At 36.1% G+C, this 21,972-nt stretch overlaps 1 protein-coding gene and 1 long non-coding RNA gene across 2 annotated transcripts in view; one reads left to right on the forward strand and one right to left on the reverse strand.

The window, feature by feature from the left end:
• LOC134803825 (uncharacterized) overlaps positions 1-18,518 on the forward strand; it is a 347,292-nt gene extending 328,774 nt beyond the window's left edge. Inside the window, exon 2 of the long non-coding RNA XR_010146024.1 lies at positions 18,471-18,518. This is a non-coding gene — a long non-coding RNA (uncharacterized LOC134803825). The remainder of the gene's footprint in view (positions 1-18,470) is intronic.
• The window catches only part of LOC134803750 (homeobox protein PKNOX2-like), a 41,723-nt gene continuing 34,457 nt past the window's right edge, over positions 14,707-21,972 (reverse strand). Inside the window, exons 5-11 of the mRNA XM_063776584.1 lie at positions 21,090-21,166; positions 19,607-19,691; positions 17,914-17,988; positions 17,179-17,318; positions 16,632-16,767; positions 15,395-15,475; positions 14,707-15,034 (exon numbers count right to left, since the gene is read on the reverse strand). Coding sequence (XP_063632654.1) covers positions 14,919-15,034; positions 15,395-15,475; positions 16,632-16,767; positions 17,179-17,318; positions 17,914-17,988; positions 19,607-19,691; positions 21,090-21,166 — 710 coding nt within the window. The 3' untranslated portion in view covers positions 14,707-14,918. The remainder of the gene's footprint in view (positions 15,035-15,394; positions 15,476-16,631; positions 16,768-17,178; positions 17,319-17,913; positions 17,989-19,606; positions 19,692-21,089; positions 21,167-21,972) is intronic.

Raw genomic sequence — 21,972 nt, forward strand, 5'->3', positions numbered from 1 at the left:
TTATTATTGAAATTTTTGATTACGGCAATAGCTCTGAATTGAAATGTTATTTTATTGAATGTTCGTTAAATAAAGTGTGAATTGTTACTTTACTAAAAATGGGTTCAAAACGCTTAACTATATGACAACTAATTTTACTAAAACAACTCATGGTTTGGTAAACTTGGTTTGGACTGTGACATATAGGTGTATATTATACAATTATTATGCTATAATATCTTATAAATATTAACCCCCTTATTCATAAACGCGCTTAAATCTTCAATTAGCTAAATAATCATTTGTCTTTATCTGTCATTTTGACTTATGTATTTGTAAGAAAGGGTTAAAACATAATTTAACTAAATCAGACCCGTAAAGTTTTATGACTAAGGGAGTAAATATCTAAGTTTATTGGTGATGGACTTCGGTTTTCCAAATAAACTTATTTACGAATTTAATCCAAATACAAAATACAACCCTGGTAGAGCGTATTTTTATCAATATGCTCTGTATTGATAAAAATATATTTTTATAAAAATAATTTTTCGTCGTATTATGTAAGAAATTTCTTTTGTATAGTTTTATGATAAAACAATATTTATTGAATGGTTACCAGTTGAGAACAAATACATTATAAATATATATATATTATAATATGTTTCTCCGTTCTGGATTTCACGGGCCTATAAATCCCGGTCTTTTGATAGGCTTGCGTGGGGATACAGATCCAACACGTAGAGGCCCTTTGGAGAGCTTTAATGTCATGTAGAACGCCTGCTGGAACCCGTTCACAGGCGCAACAATAGACACCCATGAACCGGTCGCAGCAGGCATTGGGACTATTGTAGAAAAAGTGAACAGTATACCGGTCTATGGATTGATGTTTGGGTGGACAATGAAACTGGGCTATTGTAAAGAGTTCGGACACCTGCCATAACAATGTTAACACCGTCATCGAGGCAGGCGGTGACTCGCCGCTGACTAGATGGGCCCCTGAAACTGCCGTCGTAAAGACGACCAGGAGCAACATCGGTGTGAGCGGCTCAGGGGTGTCGAGAGGTGTGCGCCGCTTTCTACCCAGTGGCTGTTACCAGCCACTGTGCCAACTCGCGTTTTATGCATGTTTCACTTCCACCCCTGGAGCATATAGCTCTAGCGACTCCTCTCTGGGCGGCCAATGAAGGCAAGCCAGAGCTGAGAGTTCTGCGGGTCCCCTTGGGGTTCCACTCCGACCGACGAAGACACGCCGGAGACGGAGACCCTGACCGACTCTCGGGAGCACTCGGGTCCGTCCGTAGGGTCATTACTCGTTATTATATGTTTTATTATATATTATTATATTATAATGTGCATGTGATATAAGTAGGTACGATTTATATGACCTGTTTTATAATAACAAAAATAATTACTATTTGACAAGTCTGTAACAGGCAAACAAATATATTACATGTCAATTTTTAAAATTTATAGATCATAATTCATAAGTATATACAAGTCCAAATTTCAAAAGACAGGTATATTTACACTAGTTATATTTATTATTTTTATAAAATTGATTGTTCGAAATGGAATTTTGCTCAATTTTTGATGAATTGTATATTTTAAGTATACAATCAAGTAAGTAGGTGTATTTTAAAGTTGTGGAACTAAAAATGACGTTTTTAACGACAAATGTTCTTGTTAAAATATGACTATTTAAATAAAATATATCAATTTAAGATTATGATGCTACATTCATAAGTATAAGTCGGTCTATACGTTTAATTTTCATTAACGACAATGGACAATATAATTAAACATAAACTTAGAATTCATTTTTGTTAACCTACTTTTGAGGAACTATATAAATTTATAGTTTTTAAAATCGGTTAAAAATTGATAAAAGAACAAATATAAAGGAAGATGATTTTTTTAAAGAGGAAATTAAACTACGTATACTATTCATATTTATAATAAAATCTAACTTTTTCCCGCGTTTTTCTCTCGGCCAACTTAGTTTTTAATAAATAAAAAAATAAATTAGATATTATTCCGGTAGTTATATTTTGAAAGGTTCCAAAGGAGGAGAAAGCCGCGGGCAACAGCTAGTTAAGTTTATGAAGAGCTTTAAATCATCAAGACTTCTGTTTTTGTTCTATTATTAGAAGTTTTTTTCTCATTTCATAGATGGCGCTTTCATTGTATAAAATTATGTGATACTTGTATACTATTCTATATTCGTTTATTATATATTTGTGTTATTTATTTGTAAGTTTAATTACTAGAGATTAATATAGTAATAATATCATTTAATACATGCTCTGAGAGTATTCAATATGGTTTATATAATTTAATATATATCCAATAGGGAATATTAGGCAAAGCTCTACGTAGGTGGCGTAACTAGTACACATACAGTAAACAAACATCAATGACACATCATACGTCACATGGCCTACCGTGAAACACGACAATAGAAAGTTCGGTTTCTGCCTCTCTATCACTCTTGCATATTGGAGCGATAAAGAGGCAGATAACTAAATTTCGATTTTCGCGTTTACCGGTAGGCCCTTGTTAACAAACCGCCTTGATGCGTCAATGTCATATTTTATTGTCTGTGAAAACTTGTCAAAAAACAGTTTAAGGCACAGTATGTATAAGTTAGTCTATGAATTTACTAGAGTACTACTGCTGCACTCTGGCGGCAGAACATTGCAGTAATATCCCCTATTAAATTAAATTGATAAACGTTCAATGAAATCATAAATGATACTTTCATACAGATTCATACTTTCATGGCATAATTACGAGAAACTTATATTTTCACTATTTTTTTTTTACAATGACTTTAAAAGTAACATTTTATTAAAAAATGTAACGCCATCTGTCGAAATGTTCACGTAAGTTTAAAAACCTCATTTAAAATAGTAAATAAGGTGCCTACACTACATTCCATGTGAGTTATAGAAATGGGTAAATATGGATTTTTGTACGATCGTACTAAGAAATTGTAAATAATATTTTATAAGAATGTTCTTTTGTATCCAATTTTTGTTTATAATAAAAGTTATGGTAAACTTGAATTATATTTTATTATTTTTAACCCCACACACAGTTAGATATTATAACTACGGCAAAAAATTAAAAAATATAACATTTTTTTGTTAAATATGTATAATTTTGTATTTGTATTTATTTATTTGCATAATCACATTACATTACACAGATGGTATTTGCAAAGTAAGAGGTACTGATGAGGTAGAAGTAGGGCATAGCAAATATCTTACACACTAACATTAAATTTAGGTACATATTAAAGAACAAATAATAATTATTTAAAACATTCATATAAAATTCAATTAGTATAGCGTCTTTGAATAATGTCACAAAAATCCCAAAGTCATATACTTTTGTAACTAAATTGACATGCACCTATGCATACATTTTAAGGTCTTTAAAGCGGCGAGACGGCTTGAATGGTGAAAAAAAAAAAAAAAAAAAAAAAAAAAAAAAAAAAAAAAAAAAAAAGTCGTGTGGCAAGCCATTTCGGTCAGTAGAAAAAAGCGGCAAATTTGAAAAATGTAGTCGCGAATGGTTGACCATCATAGAAAATTTTAACTTTGCGTCTTTTCCTGCATAGCGCGACATAAAATAGTAGAAATTAAATATAATGGAACTAAAAATTCCCATACTAAATTGTTGCTATGTTTAAGCGTTTTACGTCAAAAATGTGACAGTTACGTAGGGAAGTGGCGCCCTTAATAATTTTATACAATTTCTTGTCGGACTACACAGTCGACATCAGATATATTGGAGCGGCCGAGCTCAAAAACATCTAAACGCGCTCTAACGCCTTGACAATAGAGGCGTGTGCAATATTTTTGAGCACCTTAGCCTCTCCGATATAGGGTCATTGCGCTAGTTTTCGCCCGACTCTAGTTTTCGTCCACTTGACGAAATTTGAATATAAACCTTCATTGCTCCACAAAATTGGACTTAATGCGATCCTTAATATCTACACAATTTATCTATCTACATAAAAATCATATTTCTCAAGTAGCAAATTAAAAATAAAATGTATTATTTGCTAATCCGTCAAGTGGACGGAAACTGACACGGACGGACTGCCGCAATTACCCTATCTGATGGCGTCTGTACCAGAGTAATGAGTAGCGATAGGACAAATCATCGCAAAACCATCAAAAATCATTTCATATCTCACAAAATAGGACAAGATTGATTAAACTCATATTATGTACACAGTTTCTTTATAAAATTTCCAGTTTTCACTCAAAAACTGCAGTTTAAAATTGTTAAAAGAATTGTATCATGTTCCATACGATATTTATTTTTGCGATAAATTGTCCGAACTCTGGAATAATGAGTATATTATGCTAGCACATCGGCGGCCATCAAAGCCAGCTTCTGCCCATTGTAGACGCGCGCGGCGACCTCTCGGTAGCCGGCGGAGCGCGCCGCGGCCTGCGCGCCCGGGGTCGAGAACACATTGCCTGTCCCGCGGAGCCCTAGGGCTCGGCACATTGTAATTCTAGACAATAAATTAATAATATTATAAAATAGACAGCGTTGACTGGTAGAGAAGGCTCTAAAGCACCAGATCTGCCAGAAAAATGAATTATTGTTCGTGACTTAGAGTAGAGACAAAGAAAAAATTTAGGTACCTATCTTGTTACAATATTAGTTTCTTACGTTAAATTAGGTTTTCGGCCGAGAGCCGCATCATTGATTGAGCCGCAGCCGGATTGAATTCAAAAGTATTTTGTAAGTAAAAATTTGCAGGTTTGAAGAGTTCCTTATTCTGAACACGACATAAATTTGGGTAAAAAAATACAAATTTTGTGTATATCACTTTTGCAACGATCCATACTAAATGAATGTGAAAATGAGTTACAAATATGACATTTCTTTTTGGGCCACTTTTTTTTTTTATCGGTGGTCCCGTTGTAGTACGATAGGTAGAAATAACCCAAAAGTTGATGGAATTTCGAAAAAAAGTAAATGGTACACTTTTAAGTGAAAATGCCCATATCCACGGTGAAATTGCGCTTATGTTGTACAGAATAGGGAACTCTATCTATCCTCCCAAGTGTTTTCAAAATCTAAAAAACAAAAAAATAACAAAATATCCAATTTAATATATTTCTACACACTTCAAAGTAAGCTTACCTAGATTTCAGTAGGTATGTCGCAATGCCAAGCCCACGGAACTCCGGTAACACGAACAGCCCCAGTGAGAACAGGTACACGTCGGAATCGAACCTGGTAAACAGGTCTCCTGACGCCGTCAGTGCCTCCACCACTTCAGTAAACTGGTCGTATTTGTTCAAAGTTAAAGGGTCCTTGGTAGGCTGGGAAACAAAAAAATAACATTCACTGCCAACGTTTTCGTAGCACTACGCTCGTAGCCGGTCCCAGTATTTTTCCGCTTTGTAGAGGAAAGCAACTACGAACAGAGAACCCACCGAGCAGGTTCCCGGCACGCAATGAAGAAATACAATACAATGTGTTAATTTAATGTTATATCTTTCAGTGTATTTTATTTTCTCTACGTTGCATTTTTTTATGTTAACGAGTTAACCCTTTAACCAGGCTGACAGTTCAAAAATGACAATCGAATGTCAGTCTTACACATCGAAAATAGAACACATGTTTGAAGTGCCGTATGTGGGAAATATCCCTTAGCCTGGTAAAGCGTTAATCTTTAGCTCAATTGTTTCTGTCTAATGTATGTTTTTTCTATTTTGTTATGTTCGTTACATGTTGAATGTGACCATCACCGGATGGTCTCATCGGGAGATCAGCGCTGGAAGTCACCATCATGGTGAGATGTGACCATTTCATGGCACTTTCTCCTTACTATGTTTTATGTTTTGTTTGATTTTCTCTTCTGTTTGTGCTTACGAATAAATTTTCTATTTTATACAATTAAGATATTTTTCTAACGTTTAATAAAGTGTAACCCGACTACGTTATTTTGTTTCGGTTAAGAAAACTTCTCGTTTCAAAGTCGGTTTAAAATGGCCTATGTATGTGTATATGTATATAGGAACTTCCTGTCATTATCATTGCCTCAAAAAATCCGATGTCTGGTGATACGGGTGTCATCTATTGGGCATTATCATATCGAGGGTCAAAACTTAAACCGTTTGAAAGCCAGACGGCGAAGGCATATGACGTGCCCCGTACGCCACGCGATCGCGATTATTTAAGCGAAATTGAACTTTACCGAGTCCCGCGTAAGTCTCTATTGCATTGGCGAAGCTGACGGCCACAGCAGTCTGTGGCGGTCAAAAGGTTAACATGCTTGATTTCCTTAATATCCTTACCTGTTCTTGTCCCTTTTCCCGTACAACCGTGAAATGTATGGCTGCGACCCTTGGGACCTCATCGTCGACAGTGCAACAGATAATCGCCATGTTAGATCGCATGATCTTCATCCATTTTTGTTGCATCTGAAGACGGGAGACAGGGTCTTCTAGGATTCCTTAAAAATAATTTAAAGTACTTAATAACTAATATATTTTTACAAAACTACTTAGGTATAATACATACATTTAAACACATTTAAAATAAATTACAATTAAATAAAAACTAAATTTTAACTAATAAAAGTAGTCCCCCAGGGGCCTATTTCTCGAACGGTATTATAGTCTAATAATATTAGTATGTTGCCATGGCAACCCATACGGTTTGACAGTTCGTAGACTAATAATATTAGTCTAAAACCGTTCGAGAAATGGGGCCCAGATCTGATCCCTGCGGAAGGGTGCCCATAGGCCATAATGCTGGCTACATTCCCCCGCTGGGGGCCGATTTTTGAATTTCGACCGCTCGATTTCGTGTATTTCGTTCAAGAATATCTCCACTACTAGGCATTTAAATTCTACTAATAGAATTGAAATCGAGTGGTCAACACCCCTCGATTCCCAATTTATATCGCTCGTATTTCAAAAATTAGCATTTCGCCGTTTTCCACCGATTTTCGAGTTACGAAATCGAGCGCTGGAAATTCAAAAATCGGCCCTCTGAATGGCAATTCCGATTCTTAGGCCAAGAAATGAGTGGTGGTAAAATTAAAAACTAATCTAAATTAAAACACTTCTAAATAAGGCTCCGCGGCAAAAATGCTGGCAGCATTCCCTCGCTGAATGGCAATACTTATGGGCAGCGAGAGAAAGCTGCCAGCAGTCTGGTCACCGGTAGTATCGATGAGCTTTTTGCATAGTTCAACAAAACAAGACGTCTACTTACTTAAAGGTTTGCATATAGCAGATTCGTTAAGGAATATATTCGTCATGTACCCAAGCGCTATGTCATAATATTCTTCTGACAGGTCTTTTATTATGAATTTCTGCTTCGTCTTCTCGCAGGTAAACTCTGACCAAATTCTGGGGTAATTTTCTTTTGATCTTTCCCAGACCATTTTATTGAACTGTAAAAAATAAACTCAAAAATATATAGTAGTGACAAGAATGAAGAAAACCATAGAAGAACGAAAAAAAAGTTAGTGAAAAAGGGAAATTAAATAAAGTGCCATTATGGCGAAATCCCTACTAATACATATTATATGTACATACCAAATAATATTTAATATTACAAAATGCGAAAGTGTGTCTGTCCGTCTGTTACCTCTTCACGCTTAAACCGCTGAACCGATTTAGACAAAATTTGGTATGATAAAGCTAGTATACCATAAGTTCGTTTTGTCACATTTTAGATTAGATTTTGCAGAGATCACTTCATGAAATTAATGAAAATATCAATTAAACATCGCTTATTTGGAAATTACAGATGTTTACAACTAATGAACCGAAAATCGGTCTTAAAAATGTCCCAAGAACATAAGAACTTGTTAAGGGTTTAAAGACCATCTAAACGCATCTGTAGTATTTTTTTAAACGTCCCAATGGTCGAAAGAGCTCTTAAATAAAATTTCGGGGACCTTAAAAAAAAACACTGCAATATGCTTGCTTTTATCTTTAAAAAAAAAACATATTTGTTAAATAATTAAATCGCTTATTCTGAAGAGTAACTATTGCCCAGGCTAGCGTGCCAGTATAAAACAAATTAGGAGGAAATTATTTGTCTATAAAAACAAATAAAAAAAACACTTACCTGGAACTAGAACTAATAACTATAAAAATACTATAAAAGAAAACGGTAACGATTTATTTTACACTGACGTCTGTTATGATACGTTGCGTAAAACTCGATCGCAGTCCTCTCTTCAATCTTAGTATATTTATCTTACTTACATATACACGTGTTGTATTCTGTGATATCACAGTCTTATCGCCCGGTAACACTAATCATTTAAAAATATTGTGAATAGTTCTATTATCTTAGGCGATTGATAAAGTTGCGCATAGAGTAATATAAGTAAATAAACAGTGGTAACTCCATACATCAGTTTTCTTACCAAATCGCGAGTTATTTCGTAGTCGACATCTAGTGTCAAGTAGCGGAATTTATCAGTACGATAGAACGGGGTGACTTTCAAATGCAGGGGCGACTTTAAAATTCTAGTTTCTAAGCCATAATATATTCTTATGCGAGATTTTTTACAGTAGGTGAATATGAATATATAGTAATCTAACTAGTTACAGGAACATTTTCAGTAATAATGATTAATGGTAATTCTATGGCCGTTTTAAATCTATCAAAGTAACCCCAAATTTTCCAAAGTCACCCCGTTCTACGGTACTGCTAGTTGACAATAGATGCTGACTAGCTGACTGCTGACTAGTTGACCATAAAGGTCGCGAACTAAACGAAAAAAATTTGAAATGGTATTTTTTTTAATATCTTATAAGTAACGTTGCCCAGAAAAGTGGTAAAGCTGGGGTTGGTATTGCGGGCGACATACATGATGATTTTTAATCGGTGATCAGGAGTAGAAAAATATTAATATCTAGCCAAATTAAACTTATTAGTCTAGGTCTCACGCAATTATCTCATTGTTTAATTAATTAAAAGTTAAAACAAAATTAAAACTAATAACCACTAAATACATGGTTATCCTACATGAAGTAACTACGATACGTCAAGAGCCATCGATATGGCGGGAAATTTGACGGATCTATGACTTTGTTTATGCATATGACAATGACAAGCTTATTACCCATAAATTATCAATGGGGTTGGCCGGTGGAAGTTTTTAGCAGATGGCGCCATCATAGCTTGCCCCGTGAATCCCTAGAATTGTGTCAAATTTTTGTTTTTTTAATACCCTGGATGCCAGCTCTTTAAGCCAAATCTCATAGAAAAAGGGGCAAGCTATGATGGCGCCATCTAGGCAAACCTTTGACAGTTGCCAACCCCATTGCCATTAAGTTTGTAAAGAGGCAATTAATAGCTCATAGGTACTTATTAGTAGAGTGACAAGGATATTAGGATAAAATTGATCTCAAAATTAAAATTATAATAAAATAACAAATTTGTTTCCATGTAATTACGACTTCAACGTGATCTACATCAATCACTGAGTTAGAAAAAAATGTTCCTGATCATCGATTAAAAATCATCGTGTATATTATTCACCCCGTAAATAGCACGTGACAAAAAAAACCGGGCAAGTGCGAGTCGGACTCGCGCACGAAGGGTTCCGTACCATAATGCAAAAAAAAAAACAAAAAAAAAACGGTCACCCATCCAAGTACTGACCACTCCCGACGTTGCTTAACTTTGGTCAAAAATCACGTTTGTTGTATGGGAGCCCCATTTAAATCTTTATTTTATTCTGTTTTTAGTATTTGTTGTTATAGCGGCAACAGAAATACATCATATGTGAAAATTTCAACTGTCTAGCTATCACGGTTCGTGAGATACAGCCTGGTGACAGACGGACGGACGGACAGCGAAGTCTTAGTAATAGGGTCCCGTTTTACCCTTTGGGTACGGAACCCTAAAAACGTCACGTATGTCAGTAAAGGTTATAAAAAGAAAGTACAGGTTTGAGCCTAAAATGTATTTATTGACTAGCGCCTTATTATGCAATAATATGTATATTTAACTTGGAAACTTACAACTATCAAGCGTATATCTATAGTATACTAGAGAGTGGACATTTTCACTATATTTATAAAAAAAAACTTCGTTAAAATACTTTAGTAAAATTACAATTTTTTTATTACTACATGTATACAGATAATAATGATAAAAAAATCATTTTTTTTTTCACCATTCCTTTACGTATATCCGTTGCATCGTATAGACGACATCACTTATTTTTTTATTAAGCAATTTTATGCTTTACCTACTTGCAATGAAATGATATTATATTTATTTAATTTTACATCAATATTTGTGACGCAATATTAAGTAAACTTTTATTAAAATCATTTACATAGTTCCCATTTCTGTTTTAAAAAATACAATACTGTTTCATTTCAATATTTGATTTTTATTCAATTAATTTTCGCAAGAAACATTTTTAATTCAGAAAAGAGAACTTTTTTATATTTCCAAAGCCGTTCAAAATAAAGTTTTTTAATAAATTTACACTTACATTAAAAAGTATTTCCATTATAGCGTATACAATTTTGAATCGAATTTTCAGAGTATACATATGTATTATGTAACTGTATTAAGGAGTCGTATAATCTTGAGTTCTTAAATTATATCACTATCTCTAGTATGGCTGCCTTAAAAAAACTTACAATGAGTACTTGTAATGTAGATTTTTGAAAAATTCCTAGCAACTCAAAAAGAAATGGAAATTTACCTATTACAAAAAAATGATAGTTTATTCCGATAATTTGTTCGTGAAATAAAAAAATAATCCTTAGGTAATTACAAAACTATATATATATATATATATATTGTATTATTATGCATTAGTAGGTATTGTATTTCGAAACAAGGCACTATATTAATTTTATTCAGATAAAAAGCAGTCAATATTATTAAGTTTTATTATTGTTTACATTCCTGATTTGTAGGCTGATGCCAAGTAAAATAATTTTTCAAAAATCTACAATTATTTTACAAAACTAATACATTTTATAAATAAATAAGTTTCCACTATGGACGGTTCTCGTGGTACAAAATACTTTTTTCTATTTCATTCAGTCGTTTGAGGGCGAAAACCGAAACTTTCACAACCGGCTTGAAAATTGACGAACGCAAGCTAGTTATTTAAATAGCAAACAAGGAATATAAACATTAATATATTTACATTAAAGGCGAAGGAACTACTTATTTTAGGCAACTTGTTTACTAGTTAAATAACTCTTTTAAATGCCGTTGTTAAATAAAATAAATTTTATTTGAAATTTTTGTGTTTTTTGAAGTAAAAACTTTACAATAAAAAAATAACGCATACCTACGTGAACGACCTCGGTTATTTTCGGCCTTGGTAAACTCTCCTCATCATGTAATCTATGACTTCTGACACTTTACTTTTACCAAAGATAATTTAAATAGAAATATAGAATAGTCACAGTAAATTTACTGCCATCTTTCAACACATGACATGCCATACTTTGGTCTACGTGTAGATGGCGACACTTTTTGATATTTAACAAATTTAACACGTCAGTGAAAAAATAAGGATCAAAGAAGTCAAATGGTGTTCCAAAAGTTTTAATCATGTGTCGAAAGTTCGCAGTAAATTTACTGTGACTACAAAATTTACTTTGACAATATGTTTTTAAACAAAATATTTACGTAATATCTTTCTGTGGTTTAATATTTTAATTTTAAAATATAAGTATTTAACAACGGCATTCTGTGCTGTAACAAAAATCAAAATGGAAGCGTATTTTTGTCACATTAATTACGAATAATTTGAATTTAAAATAGTGAGGTATGATTTACGTATACATGTTTCTATGCTAGGATAAAATGGCAATTAATTTAGTGGCTTATTAATATGACTCATAGACATTTTAATAATTTAGTAAAAAATATTAAATATTTAGTATTTAGGGAACGACCCACAAAAATATTGTCAAAAAGAAAAGTCAGTCATTACATAATTCATTTTTTGAGGATGGATCATTTTCGCCTCAACGGTAAACTATAGACGAGCGTTTCTTTAATTTTTTGCCATTTTTATATATTGTGACCTTTTTTGCCACTTTTGTGTTATTTCTACTTAGAATCATGAGCTCTTTCGATCCTAATGGGATAAAAAATGTCCCAGTGTTTTTTTTGCTATTGTGCTACCATTTCCCTATACATTTTGTATGGCGGTAACAAAAACGAAAGTTTGATAATTTTAGGACACTTTTTTTCTCCTATAAGGATGCAAAGGGCTCGCGATTCTGACTAAAATAACACAAAAGTGGCATAAAAGGTCAAAATATATAGAAATGGCAAAAAATAAAAGAAACGCTCAGACATAAAAATTAATGCATCTGTTTTCTATATCGATACTTTTTTGTCATTTCATTCTCGGGACTAATAATTTAACAAATTAAAAATAGAAAAACAAAAAGTTTACCGCAAGAAATCATTAATACTGTCAATAATACTTTAGATAGTAATTAAAGTCAATTTAGAAGCTACTAATATTAATTGCCATCGAGTTATTCTTAAAATTATGGTATACCGTTTCAGTATTGCGACGTCTTTTTCATATGTTTTAGTACACTATCTCAATCAAGAAATAATGCTTTTTACAATACGTATGTTTGTTTTTTTCACCAGCATATTTACAATTTTTTCGTGTATGTAATTAGGTTTCATTTAATTTTTGATCAAAGACCACAATATCCATAAACAACATGTCATTTGCATGCTTTTCCGACATTGTGTATAGTCTGACAAAAAAGAGTAGAAATAAAAAAGTGGCAATACTGTAGTGTCATCCCGTTTTCTTCTACACCGTGTTTTTTTTTTATTTCCGTTAATTCCAAGGGTGCATTCCTGAGCTTAAATCAAGTAACTTTCTCAAAGACACCGATGTTCTAATTAAGTCCATTTCGGAGATAATCCATAATTTATTTTTTTCCTATAAGGCCTCTACAAGCGTGTACACTTGCCTTAGGGCCGGCTTACATATTGATTAGTGTTTAGAATGAGTTCATACATTTGCTACTAAACTTAAGTACAATCTCGGTCGATTGATGTACGAAATGACATTGATATGTCACAGATTTCAATTGTTTGGTTGAGTTAAATGTAATGCCCGTGTTACAACAACGCTATATGCTACATTTAATTACTTTTTAAACAAAAAAAAAACAAAAAAGAAAACAAAAAAAAATTTTTTTTTTGAAAATTAACTATGCCATTTAGTTCTTATAAACGTACTTAACTATACCCCGAAGTTAACGGAATTCAATAAAAACACGGTGTATAGATTGATTTGAAAGGGACGACTACAGTATTGCCACTTTTTAATTTCTATTTTTTTTTGTCAGACTATAGTGAAGTGCATCATTTCTTGAAGGGGTTTTTTCGTTTATGGAATTCTGAGTATTCACAAAAACAATTATTAAAAAAACAACTTTAAAAAAAGTAACTCTTTTAACCGCCGTGCGTAAAAAACTACGCAAATTTGAACTCTAATCGTCTCTGACATATTTTTTGATGATATTATTTCAATTGTCATATTCAATGAGTAATACAGATGTAAAGTTTCATTCTATGGAACTTGCTAACTATGTAAACAAACCGCCACATCGGCCATATTGAAATTGTCTCTGAATGAATTTAGAATTTAGTGACTTTTGTTTACATAGTTAGCAAGTTCCATAGAATGACACTTTAGTGCAAAATTGTTTCCCATCGTATTTTCTCGTCTCTTCAGTCGTCAGTACTTTTTGTACCGAGACTGACTGAAATAGTAAGACACATTCGTACGTTTCCGTGAAAATACGATGGAAAATAATTATGCACTACCTGCACTAATTCGTTAGTCATTTTTGAACTGTCAGCTCAAATAAGAGTTAAGGTGCCCACTGATTAACAGTCCGCCGGACGGTATCGGCCTGTCAGTTAGAACAAAATTTTAACAGTTCCGAACAACTGACAGGCCGATATCGTCCAGCGGACTGGTAATCAGTGGGCCCCAGGTTGGAGATGTTTACATAATCTGGATAAAAATTACAATCACATCAAAATAACCTTTTAAATAAGTTTCTGTGAAGGCTCAGACCCAATTTCGATCTTAAATATATCGTAGTAAAGTTCGTTTTTACATATCATGGCTGTTTTATCGACCTTAAGTGGAAGCATTCAATACATTTTTCAAGTCCATTAATTATATTTTTCATATAATAATATTTCAAGTTCGCACTTTAGTTATATTTTTCATATTTCTAATCCCGCTTGGCAACTATTTCTTTTATTTTAGTTTTTTTTATCATTCAATGGTTAAATGTAAAATGCATTCATGGCATGGCACAACAAAGTAACATGACAAATTGAGATCAGGCGGCGTAGCACGGTCACGTTTTTATCGCTTGTCACCATGCCTGTCACGTTCTAGCAAGTATGTAAGTGCGAAAGGGACGCGCATGGTGATAGTCGATAAAAATGGAACCGTGCTGCGCCCGCAGGACATGTAGGTTTATAAAAATTATAAAGCATTTTGACAGTACATGGTGCTACTTTACCGCCCTAGGGCGGGATTAAGGAATTACATGCATATGTCAAAAATTTTAGGAGAGATATGTATGTTCTGGACCAGTTTAGGCATTTATCCCCCCTCCCCCTCCCCCCACCCAGGGAGGGAGATAAATACCTAAACTGGTCCAGAACATAGATATCTCTCCTACTCATGTGGTTATTTATTTTTTGTAGTATGACTTAGTGCATGGTCTGCTGTATGGGGGGGAAGGTCTCAGAGTCTTCGTTGGGGGGCTCCTGCTCGTCTCCTGAAGGCTCGCCCTCCTGCTCTTCCCACCCGGGGGGGGGAGATAAATACCTAAACTGGTCCAGAACATACATATCTCTCCTACTTATGTGGTTATTTGTTTATGTGTGACTTAGTGCATGGTCTGCTGTATGGGGGGGAAGGTCTCTGCGTCCTCGTTGGGGGGCTCCTGTTCGTCTCCTGAAGGCTCGCCCTCCTGCTCTTCGTCTTCTGAGGATGACAGGAGACCTGGAAGTAAACATGTCAAGTTAAGGGTGTCATAAATGTCATCTTGCAAGTTAAATTTGACCCACTTTTCGATGAAGCTGAAAATTTCCATACGTATGTAAGTCAGGTGACAATGCCATGGTACCATCGAGCTGATCTGATGATGGAGACAAGAGGTAGCCATAGGAACTCTGTGATAAAACAACGCAACCTAATTGTGTTTGGGGTTTATAGAATTGTCTCGATGAGTATTAGTTGCCTGTGGAAAGTAAACTGCAGTCAGCTATAAAAGCTTGTACCAAAAGTGAAATTTTTGTTAATGACATTTATTTCAGTTTATAATTTTGTATGAATGTTTCAGGGTATCAACGATTTCATTACCTGCGGTGAACTGTGGATTCGAGAGTGCATCAGGCCAGTACCTTTTGCTGATGGAAGATCCATTTTTGCTCTTCTTTCCACCTGAAACCGGAAAAAAAACCTTTAACAAAAATAACACTTCATACATCGCTGCCCCAATATCACAGGGTTTTATGTTACATTTTCAAGATAGTTGAAATTCGACTTAATGTCAGTATGACAATGTTCAAATTTCAGTTAGATAAAAGTGAAACATAGAACCCTGTAATATTGGGCCAGCGACATGTGTATGTAATATTAGTCTTCGTCAGTTCGTCTGTGCTTGCAGTTCAAGAGAAGTGGAGTTACTTGGATAGTAATGACAATTTAACTGCGGGTTTGTCAGCGCAGTCTAACCTGGGCTGTGAGACAACGGGCTTTTTTGTTGACTTGGGAGTAGAGTCAGCCTAGTTTGCCAACATATTGGTAATAATATAATATACTACATAACATACTGTAGATGGCATGGTGATGATGTGATGACCCATCAGGCTTGTCAGCGCAGTCTAACATGGCATGGGATGGTAATGATGAAGATATTTGAGATGGTATGGTAATGAATGATGAAGATGGTAATGATGGGATGGTAATGACAATTTAACTCACCGGGTTTATCAGCGCAGTCTAGCATAGGCTGTAGGATGCGACGGCGAGCGTTGATGAACCAGTTGTTGACTTGGAGTAGAGTCAGCCTAGCGTGCGACTAAGTAATTCACTGGTCGTGTTTTAATTTATCGCCACTCGTTTCGAATTTCCTCTTTTCCGCACTTGCATCGCAAATAACTAATACTACATAACATACTGTCGATGGCATGGTGATGAGTGATGACCCATCAGGCTTGTCAGCGCAGTCTAACATGGCTTAGGATGGTAATTATGAAAATGGTAATGATGAAGATGGTAATGATACTAATGATGACATATTAATGACTTACCAGGCTTGTCCGCATAGTCTAGCATATGACAGATGCGACGACGGGCATTGATAAACCAGTTGTTGACTTGCAGTAGAGTCAGCCTAGTTTATCAATATACTGTGTAACAATATAATAAACTACATACGATACTGTAGATGGCATGGTGATGATGCGATGACCCATCAGGCTTGTCAGCGCAATCTAACATGGCTTGGGATGGTAATGATGAAGATATTTGTGATGGTATGGTAATGAATGATGAAGATGGTAATGATACTAATGATGGCATATTAATGACTTACCAGGTTTATCAGCGCAGTCTAGCATAGGCTGTAGGATGCGACGACGGGCATTGATAAACCAGTTGTTGACTTGCAGCAGAGTCAGCCTGGTTTGCGCCGCCAGTGTACGCTTCTCTTCCTCAGTCGGGTATGGGTGCTGGAAACAAAAAGGTTTTCGTTAAGGTTGTTTCTTATGGATTTATTAAATTCAAATCTAGTAACATGGTTACTGAGTGGGAGGGAGGGGGTGTTGTTGTCCCTTTCACAGCGCTTGCTTGGGCACGGAATAAATAATAGTACTACCGTACAGGAAGGAAACCGAAGTTTGACAGCGATTCAGGGACGAATCATGCTGTCCCTTTCTAATGTATGGCACTATCCCTTTCGGCTATTTAGGGCTGTCAAAATTCAAGTGATTATCTTATCTGAGGTCGTGCACGCAAAAGGACGTCAAGTGGTGCCAACCCTAATAATTGCTCGGAGCAATGCTGAGCCGAACGGAGCCGAGTTTGGCCTAAGTCAGGAGTGTCTCCCCACTGGCTTGTGTCACGTTCCTCAGACCACTCACCACTAGATGCTGGAACAGCCAGGCGCGCATCACCTGCGTGGCGTGCCGCGGGAGGACGCCGCGCTTGCCGCTGGAGTCATCTTCGTCCTCTGGAGGGGGGGAACCGGAGACGGACGAACAGGAATTGTTGGAATTCGTCCCTTAAAAGAAACGATAAGCAAAAGTAAAAACATTATCCAGATTCCCGATCATTCGTTAAGAATTCAAAAGTGTATTCTGCAATGAGGCGTAATAGGGTATTTGACTACTAGTCAAATCAGTTTCTTTTTTCGAACTGTCAAAACGATTTTGCTACTATGTAATTTATATGAAACACTAGCATGTGACGTCACAATCAAATAACCTCTTCATAGTTTTAAACGGGTTTAAAAATGTAAATTGTGTCTACATATAACTGCTGTCTACGTTTCTCTATTAATCTTCTGGTGCTTTATTTCATGCATGGTGTAAAATAATTTATTTTAAATACAGTCAAATGCCAAAGGCCCCGTGCATGAACTATAGAGGGCAGCATAGGAGCCGTCAGATTTTTGGCGCAAGGCGTAAATGAGTCGTTTATGCTTCCGATGTAGCCCACAAGATGGCAGAACCTACTATGCACAAGGAAACGTACCGACGAGAACGGTAGCACTTGCTTTGGCAATGTACATGTGCACATATGTTTCCGATTCAGGCCACAAGATGGCAGACCCTCCAACGCGCACGGTCCCTATGCCGTATTAAGATGTTACTTACCTGTGAAAGAATCTGTTGATATCAACCCGGCACCGATTTGGCTTATGGGCGTTGAGCCTTGTACCACTAGGGATTCTGAAATATATACGTATAATCGTATCAACCATCACGTCCGCAACAAAAGTTGTCATTGATAGGATGATTTATTTCTATAGTCTGTATCTTTAGGTATTTAAATAAAAGTAAACAAAATCTATAGTTGAATTATCGAGAAGATGGAATTGCATTTGTAGTGGTTGTATGCTGATAGTACAAGAAAATAGAAAATTCAAATATAGAATGCCTGTAAACAAACAATACTACTACATATGCAATTCCACGCTCTCGATGATACGACTATACCCTCAAATTGCTCCTTAAGCCAGTTGAGGGTAGATTAACATTACATGATCAAATAACGTAGGTTAAAGCCAGGTCGTTCAGAGACAGATCCAGGGGCCGATTGCATAACAAACTACAACTAATATTACAAGCGGAACTCCTTATTTAATAAGTGAAATTAGAAAAGGAGTTCCGCTTGTAATATTAGTTGTAGTTTGTTATGCAATCGGCCCCAGGTTTTGTATTTGGTTGGTTAACCAATAAATGTTATAACTACCCGAAAATTTACAAATTATTTGTTTACTTTTATTTAAATACCTAAAGATACAGAGTATAGGCGAGGTAACGAAATGTAAATTGGATACACACTTACATATGTAGTGCATAATTGATTTCCATCGTATTTTCTCGGAAACGTTCGTATTTGTCATGCTACTTCAGTCAACCTCAGTATTTTTGTACCGAGACTGACCGAAATAGCATGACACGTACCTAAGTTTCCGTGAAAATACGATGGAAAATAATTATACACTACATCTTAATATTAAGTATACTTACTAACTATCAAGCACAACATACATTATAATTTTTTTAGCCTACTTTGGTGTCCCACTGCTGGGTAAAGGCCTCCCCTCGTTTTCTCCACTCGACCCTGTCATCGGCATTTTCCCACCATTTGGGGTAGAATGCGTCCAAGTGGTCCCGACATCTCCTTTTCAGTCTGCCTGAACCCCGGCCCGGTCTATGGTGTTCCGTGGGTCCCACTTAATAACCATTTTGGCCCACCTTTCCGGGTGCATGTAACAGACATGTCCAGCCCAGGCCTACTTAAGCTTAGCGGTCTTCGAGCAACACGGAAGGGAGGCGGCATTCGCACTATTTTCCCTCTGCCTAGGTACAAGATCAACTGATCTAGCGCGGGTGATAAAACTATTTGCGCTCGGATTTTAAACTAGACCGAGTTCAGTCACACGAGTGAACACACAGCAGAAAAAATGCCTAATTGCTTATAAAATTCTTCGACGAAAATGTGTTAGTGTGCGTGTTGTGACACTTGTGACGGTACACAAAAACAAATCGAGGTGTGCAAGATTTGTCTGTGTAGGGTGTCATTTTCTATGTATTTGTGTCGTCATTACAGATTGGATTTTGTATGTAAGTGTGTGAGAAGTGCGACTGTGTGCACCTTTCCCCCCGCAAAAAATTGCAGAATGATTTGTACGGTAAGATATCGCTTGGGCCCCTCCCTTTCGACGTGTCGGAAGCCGGTGTTGCTCGAAGTTAGCGGTCTTGACGCCTCATTATAAATAAATAATATTGAATAGGTAAATTAGGTAATATTTAATAGATGTTGATGGTGGTATGTACTCACGCGGGTCGGGCCTGGGGGCCGCGAAGGGCAGGTCGGCGTGGAACACGGGGTAGGAGGGCGGCGCCGGCAGCGCAGCCACGGGTGACTGGAAATTTTTAATAAAAATAAATTATTCATCCATAATGGGGTATTAACCCCATTACCCAACCCCCAACACAACCCAACCCCAACCCAACCCATAATCCAACATAACCCAACACAACCCAAGGTTGGGTTACATAACCCAAGTTCCAACTTCTAATATCATAAATTCAAACTTCAACATTTATTCAGCAAATAGGCACTTTTACACGTCAACATTGAATTTACATACAAAAAAAATAGTAATAATACATCAACAATTATAAAAATTTCAGAAATAAATCGCTTTCTTTTTAGGGTCCCGTACCCAAAGAGTAAAAACGGGACCCTATCACTAAGACTCCACTGTCTATCTGTCTGTCACCAGGCTGTATCTCATGAACCGTGATAGCTCGACAGTTGAAATTTTCACAGATGATGTATTTATGTTGCCGCTATAACAACAAATACTAGAAACAGAATAAAATAAATATTTCAGTGGGCCTCCCGTACAACAAACGTGCTTTTTTTGTTGTTTTTTGCGTAATGGTACGGAACCCTTCGTGCGCGAGTCCGCCTAGCGCTTGGACGGTTTTGATGGATACTTAACATCTCCTCTGTCGCGAGGCCCAAATCAGATATCTGTCGTTGAGCAATAGGGAGTATTACTGCAATGTTCTGCCGCCAGAGTGCAGCACTAATTTGTTTAGTAAACCATAGAGTAACTTACCCATACTAGGCCTTAAACAGTTTTTTGACAAGTTTTCACTATGACATTGATGCACCAAGGCGGTTTGTTTACAGGTGGTCTACCGCGACGCGCGAAAATCGAAATTTCTTTATCTGCCTCTCTATCGATCGACCGAACTTTCGATTGTCGTGTTTCATGGTAGGCCATGTGATTGGCTTAGTGACGCCCTCTACGCAGAGTTTTGCGTAATAAATTATTGTATTCTAGAATAGGGAAATTCTGAAATACAATCATTTAACAAGCACATTTTTGACAACCCACTGAGGAGAGGTTAAGAAGGTTAAAAGGTTAAGTTACTCACGGCAACAAAACCCTCTGTAGTGACCAATTAGCTCTAATACAATTAATATCTGTCAATAACTAAGTCACTGTAACACTTTAAACTCTCGCGTTTGTACGCACATTTAATTACACGAACGGGTCTACCGCGATATAATTTCATTGTTTTTACCTTAAATTCCGACGTTTCAGCTGAGTTGCACCAGCTGTGGTCACGGAAAGACTGAAAGTTGCAACTCAGGTGAAACGTCGAAAGTCATCATAAAAACAATGAAATTATATCGCGGTAGACCCGTTTGTGTAATTAAACTAAGTCACTGGTAAAAAACCATACTAAAATAGCAAACGCTGCCGTAAAATCTATACGAATATAAATTAACGTACATTTCATACCTGATACTGTGGGGAGTTGGATGTGCTGGAATGGTCGTCTAAGGAGCCCGAGAGATTGTTGTTGCTTTCAACGCCACCTGAAATAAGGCACAGAATAAATAATAGTACTAGGTACAGAAGATTCACTCTAACAAAACGCGTCTGTTACGATCAGGACAGATATGGCCGCTAGGTGGCGACAGCGCCACGCGCGGCTTATGGCTAGCCACCAAAATTGGTGTGGGACGGATGTACTTATCGCGGAGTGCGCCACGCCTGAATAAGGTTTGTTTTTTAGATCCTAAGACACAGAATAAGTTACAGAATCCAGTTTGCGAGGATAGCCTATCAGTCTATAGGGTATTTTATTGTAATTAAAATAAATTATTTTGCACCATATACATGAAATAAAGCACCAGAAGATTAATAGCGAAACGTAGACAGCAGTTATTTTTAGACACCATTTCCACTTTAAAACCCGTATAAAACTATAAACAGTAGGTAATTTTATCGTGACGTCACATGCTAGTGTTTCATATAAATCCCATAGTACCAAAATCGTTTTGACAGTTCGAAAAAAGAAACTGATTTGACTAGTAGTCAAATACCCTATAGAGTGTGACTGAATTTTCTAAAGTAGGATATCAATAAGGATCATGCAGTAGGAGGATTTGCCATCTTGCGGCCAAAATCGAAAACTTAAACTTGACATTGACACTTCACTAAAATAAGCAGATGCTGCCGTGACGTCACATGCTAGTGTTTCATATAAATCCCATAGTACCAAAATCGTTTTGACAGTTCGAAAAAAGAAACTGATTTGACTAGTAGTCAAATACCCTATAGAGTGTGACTGAATTTTCTAAAGTAGGATATCAATAAGGATCATGCAGTAGGAGGATTT

The sequence above is a fragment of the Cydia splendana genome, chromosome 27, assembly GCF_910591565.1.
Source record: "Cydia splendana chromosome 27, ilCydSple1.2, whole genome shotgun sequence".
Classification (NCBI taxonomy): Eukaryota; Metazoa; Arthropoda; class Insecta; order Lepidoptera; family Tortricidae; genus Cydia; species Cydia splendana.